The 22,486-nt window shown below is 42.3% G+C and overlaps 1 protein-coding gene across 5 annotated transcripts in view; it reads right to left on the bottom strand.

Moving 5' to 3' along the window:
• The window catches only part of qtgal (queuosine-tRNA galactosyltransferase), a 304,657-nt gene extending 294,666 nt beyond the window's left edge, over positions 1 to 9,991 (bottom strand). Inside the window, exons 1-2 of one of the 5 annotated variants that reach the window (XR_013580576.1) lie at positions 9,565 to 9,984; positions 4,295 to 4,411 (exon numbers count right to left, since the gene is read on the bottom strand). Coding sequence is in view for 3 of the 5 variants with exons in the window: in XM_078570687.1 (XP_078426813.1) it covers positions 4,295 to 4,411; positions 9,565 to 9,723 (276 nt within the window). In the remaining 2 variants the exon portion in view is untranslated. Of the gene's footprint in view, positions 1 to 4,294; positions 4,413 to 4,559; positions 4,694 to 9,564 lie in introns of those variants that run through there. The other 4 variants (XM_078570687.1, XM_078570689.1, XM_078570688.1 and 1 more) reach the window with 4 other exon arrangements.
• Positions 9,992 to 22,486: the final 12,495 nt, after the last annotated feature.

Genomic DNA, 22,486 nt, shown 5'->3' with positions numbered 1-22,486 from the left:
ATGAAGTTAGCTCCTATTCCGGGCCATAAAGTGTATACATGTAAATAGTTACGTGTTACCAATAAACAGTTAACGTTCAACCTTGCAAGCCTCTGAACCTCTTCACAAGGCCTACAGAACAAACCCTTACAACTTGATGGCAACTAATGATAGAAACCCAGAACCAAAGAAGCTAGTGAAGGACCTGGGATCTGAAAAACTAATGGAACAGCATCCTGACCTGACTAAAATGCACCTAAACCGAAGACACAGCTGGAGATCACCTAAAAAGAGGCTCCATTGCAGACATGGATGCCGAAGGGTAGAAGAAAAATCTATGTGCAGCTAAAGGACTCCACCAGAGTATGCGGAGTTCATCGTGAATCCCCATCAATTGCAGAATCAAAGGACCCAGCAAGGGTGAGCAAAAATTCAGTTCCGAGTCTGAACTAGACTTTAAAAGTCTTCCGGATATCAGTCAGTTGGAGCAGTCCATTTTGTCGATCACAGCAGTCAGCCTGGGTTCAGAGTCGATGCCACACCACATGGCAGCCCAGCTCCGTTGAGGAAAAAAAAAGTTTTAAAAACTCAGCCAAAGTCAGGAATCACCTTACAATCATTTTAACCTCCTCTGAGAACAGTAAAGGACTCAATTCTTTGATTAGAAAATTTGCTACAAGAAATCAATCCCTTTGAGGCTGGGTTCACAATCGCCACGAAAGCCTTACAAAACCCGACGAGCGTGGGAAGGAACATTGAGAAAACAATGACTGCAGCGCCATCTTTAAAAGAAAAACAAGATTTAAAGCTGTACTTCCCCGAGCTGAAAATCAACCATGGATAATAAATTAACCCTACCAGATCAATTTAAGCTGATACAAGGGCTAAACCAGATGTGAAATTGGATGGCATGGGGAAGAAAGTGCATCAGGATTAAGTAGGAAATCAGAGGAAATCCAAGTTAATACATGTTTTATAATTATTTGGTGAAATTGCCAATGAAATAATCCTAAAGTAAGGCATTGATGAATCCTCAGCCAACTCTGATGAGGTATTAAAAGCCTTTAACAAGTATTTCAATCTTCAATAGTTGGAGAATGCAGAGCTTAAAACGAGGGATAGAACACCCCCAATAAAGCAATAAAACAGCAAAAGACAATACCCAAGCAAATTATATGTTGGTGGCAGATCACTTTAGAGCAGAGGTGCACGAGCCGAAGGGTTTTCTGCAGAGCAAAGAGGCTGAGAAGCAGCCAGAAAATTAATAGAACTTTTTGAAAATGCCGACATTACCCAAACTGCAACAGCAGGTGGCAGTGCTGAGCAGGCAGCTGGCTCTGTACGAAGGGAAAGTGGTAAAGTGTTCCGAGCTGCAAGAGGATAATGAAGGCATGAGTAGTACGATTATAGAACTGAAACAAGTTAAGCCAGAGACAGACCTGCCTGATAGTGAAACCAAAATGAAGGACAAGGACAAAGCTCTGCTGCAGGAAGACAAAGACAAGGCAGAAAAAGATCAGAAAATGGATATCTGAAGCTGAAGATCAAGCAACTAGAAGGAAAAACACTGATGTGCCTCAAACCTCCGGAGAATCATTGAGCTGTTGAAAGGTGAAATGGCTGAAATGAAAATCAAGAACTTAGAATGTCAAGAAAAAGTTGAACAGTTGTACAAGAAAGTAGAAGTTCTCACAAAGGAGCGTGAAGCATCTCAGAAACAATTAGCATAAGTAAAATTACAGAATAAGAGCTTGAAGGAATTGCTGATGAATCAGAACAGTTGGTTGAATGTGAAATTAATATCTAAAACTGATTACATTTTTGAACTTCAATTCCATCTGAAGAATGCAAAAGATGAGACGTGCAGCCTGGAAAAGCAAATACAGGCTTTAAAAGCAGAAAAGGAAACTATGGAACAGATTGAGGATCTAACAAGTGAACTTGTTAGGGGCAGTGGCCATTGAAGAAAGATTCCAAAAGGAATTGAATGCCCAAGTGACGTTGTTAAGCTTGTATAAGGGTTTCGCAGATAACTCTGAAACAAAGACAGCTGAACTCACCAGAGTAGTGACTGAGCTGAATAAAAAGATTAATAAGCTTGAGAAGGAATTGGAAAATAAGAGAGTAAACAAATATTTGGGTGAAATCGAGAAACAAGTGGAAATATAGGTTCCATTTTGAAACATCAACTTCTAAGAAGAACGTGGAGGACCCCATGGGAAAAAAAACCCAGGCCCACCCAATGAATGAACAGAACAAGCTGGAAGGAACTGGATAAGCAAATGGTACCTGACCACAGAAGACGGATGGTTGATAAAAGAGAAACTCAACACAAAGACGCACAAAAAGTGAGTCAGATAGAGTCAACCAAGTAGTGGAATCACAGAACGCTACGATTTCAGCTCCAAACCAAGAAAGCTTGACCAAATCAACTGAGCCTGCCACCCCTCCACACGTGACCAACACAAGGTCTGGGAGAATTATCAAGCCTCCATACCATCTGAATTTATAAAGTCAGGGACTGGGGAGAAGGGGTAGCACAAAGAAAGATTGTACTGCAAATATGTTGGGTAAAGACTTCAAGGGTGTAGTATAAGGGTGTTTGGCATAGTAATGGTTAACGCAGGATTGGAGAACACTACTTACCACTGTATAAAGTAGAGAGGCACATGACAGAAAACAGTTGTGTGGAGAGATTCGATTAGAAGTCAGTACGAGTTAGCTCCGAGTCGGGGCTAGATTTTGCACATATGTATATATTTATGTGTTACTACTGTTCAACCCTGCAAGCCTCTGAACCTTTTCCTGAGACCTTCTGCATAAACCCTTACAACAGTAAGGAGCCACAGGAGAATGTCCCAGACACATTGACTATAATATTTTTTCTTTTGTTGTCCTGGGAGACCGTGCGGTTGGGGTGGGTTATTTACCTCAAACCACAGTGGTGTGCTGTCCAAATAAACATTCAAATTGATGGGGTGGTAACACACTGCTTTGATTTCCAGATCCTCTAAAATATTAAAGTCGAAGAATAACAAAAGCAATACAAGAGACACCTTGGAGTCTAACTGCTACAATGGACTTACTCCCTAAAGGGGGCCATCTAGCGTTCAGTTAACAATGGTAAGTACAGACATATCACATGGTTGCAACATGCCTGGATGAGAATGGGGCTGCTAGTTTGCTTATCAAACCTTCTTTTCATTTGAATTAACTATTTTCAACTGCAATGTGCTGACTGGGAGTATTGTGGTTGAAGACAAATCTACATATAAAAGACATTCAATTATGGTTTGTATACCACAAGTGTTTGGGAAGCAAACCAATGGGGACACTTTCATCATTAAACAGTTCATTACTTGCATAGTTTATTTTGTGGAATTACATTCCTGCTATCCCCCAACCGACCCTAAAACCCTGTGACTAACTCACTCAAATTCTAAAAGCAGACCTTCAGCTTTTGTTATTATGACTCATGTCATACAGATATTACTACAAATACACTGTTTCAAGTCAACAGGCTTAAAGAAAGGAACTGAAAGCAGGAACGTACCCTCTTGCTGGTATCTTGAGAGTAAAGCCCCATTTTGCACTGCTCACTTTGATGTATGGTCTAATATTTCACTACAATGCTATAAATTTAAACTAGCACAATATTGAAGTAAAGCTGAACTTGAATTTTATCAACAGAAGCTTCAAAATGGCATGGAAAATTTTCAATAGACAGATAAAAGTTGCTTCACAAAAACATAGGACGTGTTAAAACCCCTTCCATGTTTATAAAACCCAAGTACAGCCATATTGAAAAATGATGCTCTAATGCCAAGTTATATCACTCATGCCTGTAACATTTGAGTTATTTAGTTCCTTTCATTATTTTTTAAAAAAAAATATGTATTTCGAACTTCCTTACTTGTGTACGGCAACTCTTGCTGAGGTACAGGTTCACAGGCTTTGACCAACCTGGTCCAATTAGCTATTCCTTGAATGACAATCAACATGCTAAATGTTGACCGCCTCTTTGACCTTGGAAAGCAGAGCATTCGATCCTAACGTTCAGGAATGGGGCGCTGGCTGTTACCTCTCACCAGCTGGGGACACTAAGCAGCCTTACCGTCTGAGCCCAGCTAACTCAATAGGGACCAAAGATTGAGCCTGTAACCTTCTGGTTATAACTCAGCCACACCAACTGACCACAAAGCAAAGGCTCTAGTTTTTCTCACTTGTTTGAGATATTCTGAACACAAAACACAAGTGCTCCTGTAACATATTGTTACAGGGATAATTCAAATTAAATTGAATACATTATACAAACCGTGCTGGCGTCATTGAAAACCGATAACTCCATGGATCCCTGGAAATCCTGCTCCAGAACCGACTGCAGGCATTCATCCAACCACATCGCTGCATTGTAAACTGGCAGAATAATAGACTGGAAGTCAAAGGAAAGAAAGTAATCAATGTATTGCTGTGCATTGGTCAAGCAGTGCCCACACCCGACAAACCTTAATAACCTTAATGTGACACAGGAAGCAAAAATGCCATTTAACCCAACAAACCAGCCCTCCTTTTTTGATTACCTCAGCTTCACATTTTTGCAATATCCATATATATCTGTGGTTCCAGAAACAAATCCAATTGTTTCTTGATCTCAACACCTTGGGCTTCTCAATAGAACCATTTTGGAACATTCCAGTTTTGGTAAGGCCTTCCTTGGGGGGGTCCTGTACAATGGCTGTTATAAGCAACTTAGATTAACTGTAACAAAAACAAAACAAAGAACCCTGGAAAAACTCAGCAGATCTGACAGCATCTGTGGAGAGAAAGACAGAACTCTGTCTTTCTCTCCACAGATGCTGTCAGGCCTACTGAGTTTTTCCAGCATTTTTTTGTTTTTGTTTGATTTCCGGCATCCGCAGTATTTTGCCTTTATCTATAATTACAGATTAACTGTAGCCTTTTTGATCAAATGGTTGCAAATGCCTACTCAAATTCTGTGGCCCAGAACTCTATACTTTGGCACATGTTAAACTGAAGTACATGCATCCCCTGGCTTGTAGCCTGGATATGCCTGTATTTCAGTTAAATATCCAGCTATCTATCAAGCTGCATAAATATGGGCACTTCAGTTCCAAAAACATCACAGCTGCAGAATTGTAAGATGTATTGGTTATAACTAAAACAATTCAATAGCTATAGCAATGCTGAATTCTCTTTAAAGTGATCTCAGCAGTTTTTATAGAAAATAAAGAATGAGATGACTCCAAAAGTTTGTAAAAGAAATATATATTCCCTGTTCACTATTTGAATCAATGCTCCTGCAATACAAAGTTCATGTCACCCAAAGTGGACGCACGGCCCTTAAACTCTCATGCTGCAATATTCAGTTAATCTATTGTGTTCTGGTTAAGCAATCTAGCCATCTGCATTCTTATTAGGTAGCACCCACTTTAAACTGCTAGGAAATTCACTTCAAATGTCATTTTGCTCCTGTTAACAAAATCTAGCTGATGACATCCTGCTTGTAAGAAAAGTCTATAAGTGCAAAATTACTGGCTGGGCGAGTGATGTTGAACTGCAGTAAAATCAACAGAAGTCACAGCTTACAAAAGAAATAGCCCCAAAATAATTTTCCTACCACTTTTTTTCCCCGCCTTTGTTTCTTTTGTAAGTGACTTATATTACAAACTGAATATTTGGAAGGATGTGGAGAAAGACACAGCCTGGAAATTCAACCATCCCCACCACCCCCCTCCCCACTGGAAATAGGAACTAATTACTGAGAAATCACTGGATAATGTTTACACATATTCTCAAAGCCAGTAGCAGAAACCTGGAATCAGGGTTATCTGTTACCCCCCTTGTAGGTGAGGGAGCAGTGAATTCTACATTTCTGTTGGTGGCCCTGAATAATTGGAACATAAAAAGATTGAATAAGAAAATGAGATTTCGAAATGGGAGCTGGAATTTTTTTAAAAAGCCCCATTTCCATTAGTGTCTGGTTTAGATTTGGAAAAAGATATTTTTTAAATCCCTTGAAAGGCAATGTTCAGTCGGTGCCATATTAAGGGATTCATTTGCGGCTTCTTCATGTGCTCACACACCCACAAACCAGAAGGTCCCAAATTCAATCTCAGGTCAGCCTTGAGATAATTATTGTAGGCAAAAGCTGCAGTGGGCGTGGTGCAATTGAGTTCAGTGCCCTTGAGTTCGAAAAGGGGTCAATTGGGTAGGATTCCTGTTCTTGCTTGTATTCAGTAAGAGATGAAGATCTTCCAATTCCTTTCTTACACAATAAGCCAGAGACCATAAAGTGGATAGAAAACTTGGATGTTGACATTTAATGTTGCTTTTTAAGCTGCCATTTGAAAGATGATAATTCATTGACCCCTTGTAGAAAGTGCATGTGTGGATGTTGAGAGAGAACAGGATTTGTCTCAATTCTGGTGCTTCACTCTGGTCAAGCCATGAATACACACTCTTCAAGATTTACATGAAGAATGACCAGTTGGTAAGGTACTAGATAGTAACCCCACTCATGGAATCACTTATCAGGAGGGCATAAATGCCCTCAAGTGATGGGTATGGGTGAACATATGATTACACAGGGTATACGGAACAGCAACAGGCTATTCAGGCCAACCTGTCCATACTGACATTTATCTTAACCCCAGCCTCCTCCCATCTTATCTGCCATCATGATACACAAATGCTTGTCATCAGAACTAAATTAATATCATCTGCATCTTTATGAATTCTAGGAATGTTGCCAGCATGACTGAGAACATCTGCCTGTAAGTTATGTAAAATTGCATTTGAACGGCTTTGGGTCTCGGTACTCAAGAAGGGACCTTAAATACACAGGTTATTCTTTCCATTTCACACCTGAAGCTTCTACATAAAACCTAGACAACTTTCTAAGATAGGTGGATTTCAAATTAAGTGCTAATCCAAATTATATGTTAGAGGTTTCAATGATTTCAGCACAGTAATTGTTAAAATATGTTTTCAAGTTCATGACATTGGAATTGACTCATTCCATAGCAAAGTTATTTTTGTTCTATTTCACACTTTTTGACAGTCATCTCTGTAGGTTAGATATTACAGCTGTTATCAGTCTCATTTTTATGCACAGAGTCACTGAGGGGTGAGACCTTCAATTGCTGTCTTGCACGCCAGTGTTGAGCCAGACCTCAGCTACTGAACTCATCACAAGCATTTCTTTCCATTTGTCAACTTCAACATTCACTGTTGAGCTTACGAAGGAGACTTTATCCTGGCTATGATGACTGGGACAAAAGCATCTTGACCTCTGAAGGGCGAGAAATAGAACCCAAGAACTTGACATGTTTTCTAGGCCTCTGTTTGCAAGTTGACAAAGCCAGAACCCCAGGGGTGAGCAGAAACAGCCACGGGTTTGCTCTCAACCTTCCAGTGACGTCAACTCCAAATTTCCAGAAGCTAACACAGCAACATTATATTGTGCAAAATCGAAGTGGCGCAAAAATATTACATATGCAAATTAATTTCTGATCCTCCAACAGTGTGTAACTGTAAAGCTGCCAAGTGACATTCATTCATCTATTAATAGTTTAACCATCGATGCAATAAACAATATTTTGGTTTAATCCACAGCCTTGAGGCTCAACCTGATTTTGACCCTTTGTTGTGGTTTCTTCTAGAAAAACATTTTAGAGGTGGGGGTGGCGAGGTTGTGGAGAGGAAAATACAAATATTCGATTTAAATATAGTGCAATCTGAGAATTACATTCTTCAACACAAAACACCCTACAAGTTCCAGTAAACATGGCATTACTCTTTATAACAGCTCAAGCAGTAAAAGCATTGGCTGATGATCTCTGCCAGGCTGATGGGCAGTGGGGTGAGGGTTGGGGGCCACAACACACAAAGGAGGCAATGAGTGAAAGGCAGATAATTCCTCTATACTGAACGACAGAGGTAGAAGAGGAAAAAAATGCTTTAGGCGCATCCTGACAGTCTTGTATTTTCTGGTAGCTGATGTTGGATTGGGGAAACTTGGGGATAGATAGCCTAGGTTGCTAATCTGAGCTAGAGCATCTCTGAGTTTGAGTGGCCTTTTCGCTTGTCTGCTCTTCATTGGCTAGAGACTGGTGTGAGAAGCGGGGAAACCAGAATGGGGAAGAAAAGGAACTGCTTACCAAAAGTAAGACAAGGTCCTCATTTACATCAAGGTGACAGCAGAGGTTTAATTGAAAAGATTGCATACAAACATTAAGGCTAGCATTCCATCCCATTTGTTTGCCAATTTCTAGTAGCTGAGTAGACAGTGATGCTCACGACAATGTCACTTCAGGACCACCCCAGTTCCTCAGTAAGAAGATGTTGGCATCTATCATCCTCCATATTGCTGAAGAAAAGTACCACTTCTACTTTCGTCCATGCTCGAGTTAAGCAGCTAAAATTGATGTGGTGTAATGATGCCCAACGGTAATCTCATAATGGATGTCTCCCCTGCAAACAACGCTAATAATCTAACATTGATAGTTTAAAAACTTTATTTGGTTTACTATATCAAAGATAATTTTAAACTAAAAATGCAATCAGGCAACCTTTTGCACCCAGCTCTCAAGCAAACTGGGGCAACAGTTTCAGTTTGGTTAGGTTTTGTTTCTACTACAAGATACAATTAGCAGGGGAAGCCAGACAAACTAATTACTTTCAGCCCTCTGCCAATTATACTCTAACTCACCAAGAATATTTTCTCATATTAAACAAAAGGTGTAAATCACAGAGGTCTCTCAAATCCTCCACTTCTTATTCCCAACAAGGATGTCTCCACCCAACACTAACAGTAGAGATCGCATTAGCCACAGCTCAGCAAGTAGCACCTTCACCTCTGAGTCATAAGGTTGAGGACACCACAGTCCAGTGCAAAATCTAGGCTGCCACTCCAGTGCAGAAGGGATGCTGCACTGTTGGAGGTGCCATGTTTTGGATGAGACATTAAAACCACATACCTTCACAAAGGGCACGAAATATCCTACAATGTTATTCTGAAGAAGGGCAGGAGAGTTCTCCCCAGTGTCCTGACCAATTTTTGCCTCTTGACCATTATTAAAACAGATTATTGGGTCATTGTTATTTGAAGATTGGCTGCCACATTTCTTAGATTGTATCAGTGACCACACTTCAAAAAAAAATTATTGATTGGCTGTAAACCAATTTAGGATATCAAAGGGCCCTATATAAATGGTGGGATTCAGAATTCAGTGTACCTGAGCCCTTTCCCTTCACTCTATGCGAAGATGCATTATACATTATACCAGCTCCAGGCAAGTCACTGATGCCAGTAAAACCTACCTAACAGCCCCTTAACCAATTAAACTGAACGTTTTGGCCGAAAGATACACGTGACAAATTGGCAGCAACCATAAAGGGAGACTAGGGCAAGAGTGAGCGCTGGATCTAAATTCCACTGGCCATCCCTGAAATGTGCTGAGACAATGTAGCTCTGGAACTATTTGTGTTCATCACAATCACTGGATTACTGTTGCAATCATACAACGTCTACAAGATGCAACTTATTTCAGCTGCTAAACATACCACATCGTTTAAGTAATCTTCCCTCTCACAATCTAATCTGTGCTGGTCACTGTTTCCTGACGGTGAAAAGCTTCTGTGCTGTGTTGGGTTGGAATCAGCAGAGTCTTCGCCCCCGATTTCAGGGGGCTCGTTACGGCCTGACACGCAACTTGCTGACATTTAAATAAGCTTTGCAGGCACTTCGATTAAAAACATACACGGGGCCTTCCGAAACTAGATCTGACCTGGACATACACCCAGCTGCAAACTGCTTCCCCCACCCCCCCAGTGACCACCTACATGTAACAATGACTATCATGGGGAAATGAAACAAATAGCTGCGCGGCAGGAAAGGTCCGCTCCACCCTGAACAGGTGAAATTAACCTGATGGAACACAAAGTATCCGGAAGCCCTGCCCGAGTTGGTTACAGCTGCAAGTCCCGCCTCCCCTCCACGCTGATTGGTGTCCACCCCACAATTTGTAACGTTTGCAATCGGCGGCGACTGATTGGTCGGTTAAGTTGCCAATCACCCCGACTCTGCACCGCCCCTCAATCTGGGTTCCAGCGATGAGTGGTGGCTTTTAGGTTAAACATGTGAAAAATTTAAAATAGGCACTGAGACGTCTGAGCTCGGTATTTCCTTTTAACATGTTTGCTCAGGCAGTGTGCCTGAAAATATTGATCTCTGGAGCCCAATGTTCAGGTGCCTGATTGTGATGCTCGGACATTTTTTTCCTGCTTTTTAAAAAAAAACTTTATTGCAATATTTTCGGGTCTGCAGCTCCCTGAGGCAGCTCTCTGCCTTCAGGGGACTTTCTCTCAGCCCTCGCCTCCTGTCATCACCCGCCCTGCACCCCCCCTGCTCCCCACGCCACCCCCACCGCGCTGCTCGCCCCCCCCACCCGCCCCCTGATCCCCACCCCCCCCCCACCCCGCTCGCCCCCCCCACCCGCCCCCTGATCCCCACCCCCCCCCACCCCGCTCGCCCCCCCCACCCGCCCCCTGCTCCCCACCCCCCCCCCCGCTCGCCCCCCCCACCCGCCCCCTGCTCCCCCCCGCCCCCTGCTCCCCCCCCGCCCTGCTCCCCCCCCACCCCCACCACTGCTCTCCACCCCCCCCCCTGCTCCCCCCCCACCCCCACCGCCCTGCTCCCCACGCCACCCCCACCGCCCTGCTCGCCCCCCCCACCCCGCCCCCTGCTCCCCCCCCGCCCCCTGCTCCCCCCCACCCCGCCCCCTGCTCACCCCCCCCACCCGCCCCCTGCTCCCCCCCCACCCGCCCCCTGCTCCCCACCCCCCCCCCGCTCGCCCCCCCCACCCGCCCCCTGCTCCCCCCCGCCCCCTGCTCCCCCCCGCCCTGCTCCCCCCCAACCCCCACCACTGCTCTCCACCCCCCCCCCCTGCTCCCCCCCCACCCCGCCCCCTGCTCCCCCCCCCTGCTCCCCCCCCCCCCCCCACCCCGCCCCCTGCAGCAGCAATGAGCTTTTCAGCGCCTGCCTCACGCTGACTGGCTGTTAATTGGGCAGCCACCGTGCAATCACGGTCGGGGGGGGAGGGGGGGGGGGGGGCGATCGCGGTCAGCGGTCCGTTTTCCGGCCGACCCCGGGCCTGGTGATCGAGCCCGCCTGCCCGGAGAGCTAAAAATTGAGGCCCATGTCTCCGTAATGGCTATCATACCATACTTATTTATTTCTTTTTGTGCTATCTTGTTACAAATGATGTGGGCATTCAGATCAAGAGCCTTTAATTCAGTCTTTTGTCCCCATTTTTGCCCACTCTGACCATTTGTGCTCGTGCACTCTTATGTCTGTACACTCTGCCCCTTCCTGTCATACTCTGGTTATCAATACCCCTATTGCCACCCTACACTATTGCCTTGTCCTTTCTCTTTAACTTTGCAAATTTCCTCTTGTGAACCAACGCCCCCCCCCGCCGGCCACTGTTTAATTTAATGCCCTCTCTACAGCCCTAGTTATATGATTTGACAGGACACTGGTCCCAGCACAGTTCAGGTGAAGATCATCACAAAAGTCCCCTCTCTTTGCCCAATACTGGTGCCAGTGCCCCACGAATCAAAAACCATTTCTCCCACACTATGAGCCATGCATTCAACGCTCTGATCTTTGCTGGGGAGGCAGCGGCAGAGTAGCATAGTCACTGGACTAGTAATCCAGTAACCCAGGGTAATGCTCTGAGGACCCGGGTTCACAGCAGATGGTGAAATTTGAATTCAATAAAAATCAGGAATGAAGAGTCTGCTAATGACCACAAAACCATTGCCAATTGTTGTAAAAGTCCATCTGGTTCACTAATGCCCTTTAGGGAAGGAAATCTGCTGTCCTTACCTGGTCTGGCCTACATGACTCCTCAGATACTGAAGCAGTCCAGGTCCAAATGCAGCAGCAAGACCTGGACAACATCCAGGCTTGGGCTGACAAGCTGCAAGTAACATTCGCGTCAGGTAATGACCATCTCCAGCAAGAGAGAATCTGACCATCGGTCCTTGATGTTCAATGGCATTACCATCACTGAATCCCCCACTGTCAACATCCTGGGGGTTAGCATTGACCAGAAACTGAACTGGACTAGCCTTATAAATACTGTGGCTATAAGAGCAGGTCAGAGGCTAGGAACCGTGCAATGAATAACTCACCTCCTGACTCCCCAAAGCCTGTCCACTATCTACAAGGTACAAGTCAAGCATGTGATGGAATACTCTCCACTTGCCTGGATGAGTGCAGCTCCCACAACACTCAAGAAGCTCGACACCATCCAGGACAAAGCAGCCCGTTTGACTGGCACCACATCCACAAACATTCATTCCCTCCACCACCGACGCACATTAGCAGCAGTGTGTACCATCTACAAGATGCACTGCAAGAATTCACCAAGACTTCTTAGACAGCACCATTCAAACGCATGGCCACTGCCATCTAGAAGGACAAGGGCAGCAGATAGATGGGAACACCACCACCTGGACGTTCCCCTCCAAGTCACTCACCATCCTGACTTGGAAATATATCACCGTTCCTTCACTGTTGCTGGATCAAAATCCTGGAACTTCCTTCCTAACAGCACTGTGGGTGTATCTATACCACATGGGCTGCAGCGGTTCAAAAGGCAACTCACCGGCACCTTTTCAAGCAACAAATGCTGGCCCGCTCCCAAAGCCCAGACCCTGTGAATGAATTTTTAAAAATGTGACTCCAGACCAACAGCAATGTAGTTAATTCTTAGCTGCCCTCTGAAATGGCCTAGCAAACCACTCAGTTCAAGGGCAATTAGGGATGGGTAATAATGGCTGGCCTAGCCCGTGATGCCAACATCTCATGAGTGAATTTTAAAAAAAATCTTATTTACAATATGCCAATTTACTAATGGCTCTGTTTATAATCTAGAGATTATTATGTTACTGTTTGATAATGTTACAGTGCCTTGGGTTGTTTTAAATGCTCTGTATAAATGAAGGATTTTGTTGTATTTTTTCCAAGCAAGTCCTGCTATTGCATAAAGAGAATCAAACTCATTGTGTAATATTTACGTCTTGTTTGACTTTACTCTGTTCTGAGCTATTACCATGGTTACCCACACCGCTATAGATGTGAAGCTCTAACCACGCAAGGAAATTTAATGTTCCTTCATCAGCAACTACAACAGCTTGCATTTATATAGCGTCTGTAACATACTAAAACATTTCAAGGTGCTTCACAGGAGAATTATCAGTCAGAATATAACACTGATCCATGTAAAGAGATATTAGGGCAACTGACCAAAAGCTTGGTCAAAAAGGTAGGTTTTAAGAAGTGTGTTAAAAATTGTTACTCGTGGTGCAGTGGGTAGTGACCCTACCTCTAGCCCAGAAGCTCTGGGTTCACATCCCACTTCAGGACTTGATGGCCATGGAAGGTGTGTTCATAATATGGCCATGGAGGTTGATTATCAGCCTATAAGCCCTGCCAATACATCTAATGGCAGGTGGTAAGTGTGGAAGAGTTTCCTGGTCAGCTGTACTGCAGTAGTTTGCTGAGCATAATCAGGGACCAATCCATTGCTGCTATAAAAATGCAAGTCTTTCCTTCTTAAAAATTCTATTTTGCAATCCAACATTTATGACTTGTGCCTGTGGAAGAAGGAAACCTTTTTTCCTGACATTGTTATTACAGTGAAAGAGGGAGAGTGGATCTTGTTGAAGGGTTTGGCCTTATAAGCTGGTTTTATGAGAAAGGCACAAGGTGCGACACTGGTTCCTCCTCTAGTTTTGGTCTCCTCACTTAAGGAGGCAGTTCAGAGAAGGTTCACTAGTTTGACTCTCGGATGAAGGGGTTGTCTTAGAGGAAAGGTTGAGCACCTTGTGCCTATGCTCGCTAGAGTTTCTGAAGAACGAGAGGTGATCTTATTTTGATCTACAAGGGAGTCAAAGGTTATGGCAGACAGGCAAGAAAGTGGAGTTAAGGCCATATCTTATTGAATAGCGAGCAAGTTCAATGGGCTGAATGGTCTATTCCTGCTCCTACTTCTTATGATCTTATGTTTTATGTTCTTCCTTGATCTAATTGAAACGGACACATTCCTGACAGGGCTTGACAGGATAGGATGCTGAGAGAATGAATCTATTTGGATGACTCTAAATGACTGGCTCTTCAGGGAGGTGATGGTGTAGTGGTATTATCACTGGACTAATCAATCCAGAGATCTAGGGTAATAGTCTGGGCACCTGGGTTCAAATCCTGCCATGGCAGATGGTGGAATTTGAATTCAATTAAAATCCTGGAATTTAAAAGTTTAATGATGACCATGAAACTGTTGTTGACTGTTGTAAAAACCCATCTGGTTCACTAATGCTCTTTAGGGAAGGAAATCTGCTGTCCTTACCTGGTCTGGCCTACATGTGACTCCAGATGTTGATGACTCTTAAATGCCCTCTGAACAATGGCAATTAGGGAAGGGCAATAAATGCTGGCCTAGTCAGTGACACCCACATCCCATGAATGAATAATTTAAAAAAATACTGCAGAAGCTGGTGAAATGAAACCTGAAAATTGCTGGAAATACTCAGCAGGCTTGGCAGTATCTGGGTTTGTAGTGTGAAATCTAATAATCAATCCCTGAATGTAGTTCCAGTAATTACACAGTGCATTAGAAATGAAGATAGTTGTATTTGAATATTAAAAATATCATAATAATTGCTTATTCATGTAGATGTTGTGACCAGAAATGTGCTTTCATTTGTATTTCAGTCTTAAAAAGCTGCAGTGATACTTCATGTAATTCTGATGAATTGTCATTGACCTGAAATGTTAACTCTCTTTCTCCCTCCACCGATGCTGCCTGACCTGCTGAGTATTTCCAGCATTTTCTGTTTTTATTTATGTAATCCTAAATTTGAGCTGAATCTTAATTTGACACATTTTGGCTCTAGTAAGCAGCAGAGCACGAAGGGATTCTCAAACACCAGCACTCTTTTTTATTCGTTCATGGATGAATAAAAAAAAGTGAAGAAAGAAAACATGGGTGTATGGGAGGTATTAATGTGGAGAGCAGAATCATCACCAAAAGCCACCACTGCCCAAAATCAAAATAAAATACAAAAAGAAAAAAAATAGACGCAGACTTTATGATCTGAAATTGTTGAACTCGGTGTTGAGTCTGGAATGTTGTAAGGAGCTTAACTGAAAGATGAGGTGCTGCTCCTCAAAATAATTGGAACAGTGCAGCAGGCCAAGGACAGAGAGGTGAGAGTGGGAGTGAGGTAGAGAATTAAAATAACAGGCAAATGGAAGCTCAAGGTCTCCTTTTTAGGAGTCCTTGAGGTTAATATGCAAAATAGAATACTGTACGACCCGAGATTACCTGATTCCAAATTTACCACTAAGTTAGAACCTACCTGAAAAAGCACTCAAAAAATGATGGACCCTAGCCTTCAGAAGTCAATCTGCTATGACAGAAAACTGTTAACAATCCTGACTTGTTAATCCAATTATTTGCTGAGTAGAATACCATTTGGGTCTTTGAAGTGCAAAGTTATAGGATGGTATTCTACAGTTATAGGATGGTATTTTGATTTAGTGATTAGCCTAACCAATTGTAGCATAGCACACTGCATTGCAAAAGCACCAATGCAGTACACTGGATTTCTCTGTAAAAATGATCAAATTTGTGGTTAATCATCTTCGTAGAAACATATCTTGATTCCTTTGCAAAAATTCAGAAATAAAACCTAAATTTTTTATTTTTAAACACACATATATTTGGTCCCATTATTATAAGGTTACAGTAAAATTGTGGATCAAGCAGTCCATTTGGTTCATCTTAATTTACTTATCAAAAAAGATCCAAAAATCCCCTCCCCCATTTGCTATCTAACTGATACTTCAATAATTTCATGGCTTTTGTCGCCACTACTCTCCCCAGAAGTCTATTCCTTGTATTGATCCCTCTTTGGAAAGGAAAACTTCCAGATGTCCATTTTCAATTTACCTTTTACTGATTTAAACATGTGACATTCTCCTACTCCCACAATATATTTAAGATAATATTACCAATTCATCTTTTCCATTCCATTAACAATCATGAACTCCCTGTGTCTTAGTGACTTGAACTGGACACAATGCTCAAGGTATGGTTTGACCAGAAGATTATTCAGTTTGGTAACAATTTCTTCTGACTTAAATTCTATTTATTCAGCAATGTAGTTCAACATTATATTGGTTTGTTTGTTGATTGCTGCTCTGCACTGGTTGGATATGTTGGGTTTTGAGTATACTAAGACTATTAGATGTCTTTCAACTTCCTCCCTATTTCAACATCGTTCAATGGTTAGTGTGTCTTGCGTCATGTTTTTCTTTCTACACATTACTATGCCTGGAATGAAAAGACTGCCTCTGATAGTTTCTATAGAACCTTCAGGGATCCTTGTTAAGTAACTGAAATATTTTTACACAAAGCTTGGAAAAAGTGCTTCCTTGTCTTTCTCATATTTAAACATACACTGACAAGGTTTGTTATGCCATGTTTATGATTAATGTTTTCTTGCTTACCATTTACATTCAAAAAGATCATCCCTATAATTAGATCATCTCAAAGTCATTCTAAACCCTTGACTCACTTTATGTTATGTTCACAGACCTGCAGATCTGGTTTATAAAAAAAATCATCAGTTTACTTGTAGACTATCACATCATAAAACATAGCCCACTTCATGTGATGATGACAAATTCCTACCAACAACATTGTTGCATTTTTGTTTATTCCTGGATCTAAGAACAACCTGCATGATAGGTCACAACTGCCATACCTTTGTTGCAAGGAGGATAATTTGATCCTAAATTATAGTCCTCTCATGCTGTAACTCACATTTATCCAGAAGAGTTGGTAGAAATTTATCTAAGATGACATGAGTGATAGTGGGGATCATTTAAACTTTTAGCAATTGTGTCAACGGTTGATGTTGGATCGGCACCCATTCTACTCCAGTCCGGAATGTCCTTTCCAGGAAGATCAGGGGAGATGTTTGATGGACTTCTATCTTATAGCACTCCGTTTACAACATCTCCAGATGTCAAAATTACCCTCAGTGGAGAGAGTGCAAATTGATTCTTCAGAAATGTAGGCTATCAGAGTAAGTATAAAAAAAGGACTTAGATTTATATAGCATCTTCCACAACCTCAGGATGTCCCAAAGCACCTTACAGCCAATGAAGCACTTTGAAAGTATAGCACTATTGTAATGTCGAAAACACCATAGCCAATTTAAACATAGCAAGCTCCAATAAACAGCAATGTGAAAATGACCAGATTATCTGTGCTGTTGATTGAGGGGTAAATATTGGCCAGGACACAGGTGATAACTACACTGCTCTTATTCAAAATAGTTCCATGGAGTCTTTTACGCCCACTTTAGAAAACAACAGGCCCTCATCCAAAAGATAACATCTCTGACAGTGCAGCATTGGAGTGTCAGCCTGGATTTAAGTGATCAAGTCCTGGAATGGGACTTGAACTGATAACATGAGGTAAGAGTGCTCCCAGTGGAGCCACAGCTAACAGTTAAGTGGACAACTGTGAACTATTTTTAAAAAATTAGACCATTCAGTACAAATGGAAAGTGGTGAATTGTTTTTCCATGGCTTCCTGGAAAAAGTCAGGAGAAAAGCAAGACAGATGGCTTTGTGTTCCAGACACAATTAAAATGTAAAGTCTGCTCTCTGCATTTCCTGTCTGTTGTATCACATTTCCTTTGTTACACTTCAGGTGTCACACTTCAGTTCACATTTATTGGCTTGCATTTCATATTCCTAAAAGAGTTATAAATCAGAGCTCAACAGGTGGGGGATGTACACTAAAGCGAACAAATGACTAGAAACGTTGTAATTGAGGAAGTACCAGGCGCGTGTGAAAACCATGATCAACAATGAGCAGCAAGAATGGCTTCCAAACATTCCGAGCTTAATTTCAGGTCCTATTTTGAATTTTCCCAAAGTGCAAATTTATAGGTTAAAAATAAGAGTTCTAGCCATTAGCTCTATGTAAAGTATGTATTACTACTCATTGAGCACAGTATTGTTAAATCCCAAAGAAAATGTGTTCATCCTCCTATGTTACAGGGATCAATTTGATGCGCTTGTCTGGAACATCAATTATTGGGTTAAGCTTTGCTAATAATTTTTTTCTGCAAATGCCTTGATTACTCCTGTTTGGCTGCTGTCAATCAGAGCAAGCCCCCTCCCTCATCACTTTGGCTCCAGAAGCATTAAGGTGTGCCAAGACTTACAGTTTTTTAAGTGCTGGGCTTTTGCACACCAACGGAAAAGCCTGCAAAAACCTGCACATAACTGATGTCTACTTTTTTATAAAAGCCTCTGCAAACAATGAGGTTTAGAATTGTTTCTGAGTTAACATGGAAATAATATGTAAGAGGTTGTTAATTTATGCTTATTAAAACAATTATATGCTTATGTGCTGATCCACTCGCAATTAAGCTCCTTAAAGTAAATTGTGAACTTTTCCGTATTTTTCCTGAAAAAAACTATTATATTCAAGGATATTGCAATTACAATTGTTACACACTATTTACGGTACATTAACAGACCATTCATCCCAATGGATCTATGTCGATGTTTATTCTGTAAGTAGGCCTCCTTCTGCCCTTCGTCATCTAACCCTATCAACATATCCTTCAATTCCTTCTCTTTCCATTCTGCTTAGCTTGTCCTTAAACATATCTAGGCTATTTGCCTGAACTACTCCTTGTGGTATGGAGCTCCATGTTCTAACCAATCTCTGGTTAAAAAAAAAACAACTTTCCTGAATTCCCTACTGCATTTATTAATGACTATCCTATACTTATGGCCTCTAGTTCTGGTCTGTTCCGCAAGTGGAAACATCTCTCCGTTTACCCAATCAAACTCTTTTATAATCTTAAAGTCCTCAAAGGAAAGCTGATGGTACAACACGAGGAGACTCCAATTTAAGGTTTTGAGAGGTGCAGGTGGAATGTGAGGAAGACTTTTTTTATGCAACGTGTGGCAATGACCCAGAACTCGCTGCCTGCAAGGGTGGTGGAAGCAGAGGTGATGAATGACTTCATAAGGAAATTAGATGGACACTTGAGGGAAATAAACATACAGGACTACAGAGATTGAATGGGACTGATTAGATTGCTCTCCAGAGAACCAGCTTGGGGGGAGGTGGTGGTGTAGTTGTATTGTCACTGGACTAGCAATCCAGAGGCCCAGGGTAATGCTCTGAGGATTTGGGTTCAAATCACAGCAGATGGTGGTATTTGAATTTAATAAATAAAAATCTGGAATTAAAAGCCTAATGATGACCATGAAACCATTGTCAATTGTAAAAACCCATCTGGTTCACTAATGCCCTTTAGGGAAGGAAATCTGTTGTCCTCACCCGGTTTGGTCTACATGTGGTTGATTCTTAACTGCCCTCTGAAATGGCCTAGCAAGCTACTCAGTTGTATCAAACCGCTAGAAAATCAATAAAGGCTCATTCAGCGCTGTGGATGTACCCCTACAACACATGGACTGCAGCAGTTCAAGAGGGCAGCTCACTGCCATCTTTATAAGGGCAATTAGAGATGGACAATAAATGCTGGCCTAGCCAGTGACACCCAAATCCCATGAATGAATAAAAAAACTCTATGGGCTGAATGGTCACCTTCTGTGCTGTATTGACTCTATGAATCTATCAGGCCACGTCTTCATGGGGTGTCAGAAAACTTACAAATTGAAACAAATATATTTTGTATTGTGTTTCAGACAGATACAGTACTTGACATTTGTTTATACTGAGAAATTTGAACACCATATTGTTCATAAGTATACTGCACAAATAAACCCATTTCTACAACTGTAGTCGTTACTTATTTATTTTTCCAATTGCCTGTAACAGATGATAAAATGCTAATTTATGTATTTCCATGAACCAATGAAAAAACACTTGTTTCACTCAAGATCTCTTACAAATTTCCTTTTAAACTCTTTCGCTGGAGTGTTTCCCCTCCTCCACTTCCCCCTCGGAACACCATTATTTCTGATTCAGTGTGGACAATACCACTGGAAATTTGACGAGTGAACTTGTAATAAATTAGATTACAGTAATTAATCTTTAAGTGTGGACGTCATTGCATCTCAATTACATGAAACATCACAGCCAATACTGTTAGCATGACACAATGCCAAACACAAGAAGTAGAACTAAAAATGATTTAAAACTGCTTTCAGCAATTTCATAGTTTATATTACGAAAGCAGTGGTTATATTGGAGTGACTTGAAGGTGATATTTTCCCAAGTACCCATTACTCTATACTTAGCAAGCTACTCAGAGTACTCAAACTCTTTACAGTGTCAACCCCGCTACTGGACTGAATGTAATTCAGGATCTGACAGGTCAATATTGACTGTTAACTGTGAACTGTGGTTCTGAATTTTACTTTTATTTAATCTTAGAATGGGAGGCCCATCATCGGAAATTAAAGAGTTAAAAAGAACTGTGATGAATGTCAACCAACATTCTTTTTTCCTGTTTATTAATGTAGTTTTCTTTAAAGTTTTTGTTTTATGATGAGTACCAATGACCCAATTGGGCTTATTGTTTGGGAGGAGCTTAAGAATCACAGGGTGTGAAGAAATTGAATGAACAGTGACAGAAAAGTTGTCATTAAACCCAGGAGCTTCAACATTCCTGCCATTCCTCATGTCAATGGGCCCAGTAGTGGCATCCGGAGAATTTTCCAATGATGCGGTTAACATTCTTTTTCAAAACATAAACATTAAAGTCAACAAGCTAGATTTTTTGGGAGATGGTGGTGTGGTGGTAATATCGCTGGTTAGTAATCCAGAGACCCAGGTTAATACTCTGAGGGCTGGAGTTCAAATCTCAACCTGGTGGCTGGCGGAATTTAAATTCAGTTAATAAATCTGGAATATAAAGCCAGTCTCAGTAATAGTAACTGTGAAACTATCGCCAATTTTTGTAAAAACCCATCTGGTTCACTAATGCCCTATAGGGGAAGGAAATCTGCCATCCTTACCTGGTCTGGCCTATACGTGACCACAGATCCACAGCAATGTGGTTGGCTCTAAACTGCTCTCTGAAATGGATGAGCCACTCAGTGCAAGGGCAGTGAGGGTTGAGTCAGAAATGCTGGTCTTGCCAGCAATGCCCATATCCCACAAAAAAATAAAGAAAAGAAAAATACACTTTGGAAGCAGACCATTGAAACCAGAGTCCATATTGCTGTTTATCTGTCATATTAGCTACAGTACGAAGTTTGTTGCGAAATGTTGGCATGCCTTTTGCTTCATCAGTAACTCGCTGTACAGACTCACGACCCTCTATGTAAAAAAACCTTCTCCTGCTCTCCATCCTAAATCTCTTACGATTAATCTTTAGCTATATACCATTGCTCTAGGCCCCTCAACCACTGGAGACAGAGGCCAGAGTTTTCCCAGCCCACTGGAGGTGAGTTTGGGAATGTGCGTGTGGGAAAGCCTAGGAAATTGATGTTGGGACAAGACCCGGCTTTATTCACCCCTCTTCCAGCTTTACCAGGGTGGCACTGAAGGAGGGCAGGGAGATCCCTTGCATTTGTTGGATAAATAATTAAGAAATGGTTGTGGTGCCTAAGAAGCCGGTCAGGAGCTGTTTAAACCCTGAATCCTGGATTTCCCAGGCAGGGAGCTTGTTTTTCAACCTGTCAGCAACTTGCTGGGGTCACCGGGATAAGTGCACAATGGGGAAAACTTCCTCGGTGAAACTAACAAGCTGGGAAGGCTTTGATCAGCTACACTGGACAGCTCTAGCCATGGCCAGGTAAGACACTGCTGTTCAAAGTATTTCTTCTCTTGGTGGGTGCTACCACTGCTTTAGGGATGATTGCCAACTTCTTGGAAGACACGTCACCTGTCTAGCACTTCACCTGTCTAGCACTTCGCACACTTTCAGTTTCATTTCCCTGTTGCCAATCTTCACCATGGCCTTCCATCTCTGCTGAGGGGCAAGAGCAGAGGCCCTCCATTACCAACACCAGCAGCAGCTGCTGCTTTCTCATCAGCCACATTCCCCTCCACGGAGCAGAGGGGCTGGACACTACGATCAAGATGGAGGAATGTGAGAAAACAACACGAGTATGCAGGTGGAGGATCAGCTCTCTCTCTCTCAACATGTCTGAGCACCAATGTTTCAGGAGACTCGGGCTCGCTCCCGACATCTGCAACCTCCTTGAACAAGGCCTCCTTCGCAGTGGAGCAGGTGGGTATGCATTGTCAGCAGACGACAAGCTGCCTGTCACTGGAGAGCCACCCTCAACTCTGGCCAAGCCTTGTGCTCTCTTCTTCTGCAAGGAGAGAAAGCAGAGTGGTGTGAGTTTGGCTTGTGTGGAAGGTGACTGCGAGGCATGGGTGTGAGAGGAAAATAGACTGAGGAT

This window comes from Cetorhinus maximus, chromosome 24 (genome assembly GCF_964194155.1).
Source record: "Cetorhinus maximus chromosome 24, sCetMax3.hap1.1, whole genome shotgun sequence".
NCBI lineage: Eukaryota > Metazoa > Chordata > Chondrichthyes > Lamniformes > Cetorhinidae > Cetorhinus > Cetorhinus maximus.
The sequence above is the reverse complement of the archived record's forward strand: the minus strand, read 5'-3'. Positions and strand labels throughout refer to the sequence as shown.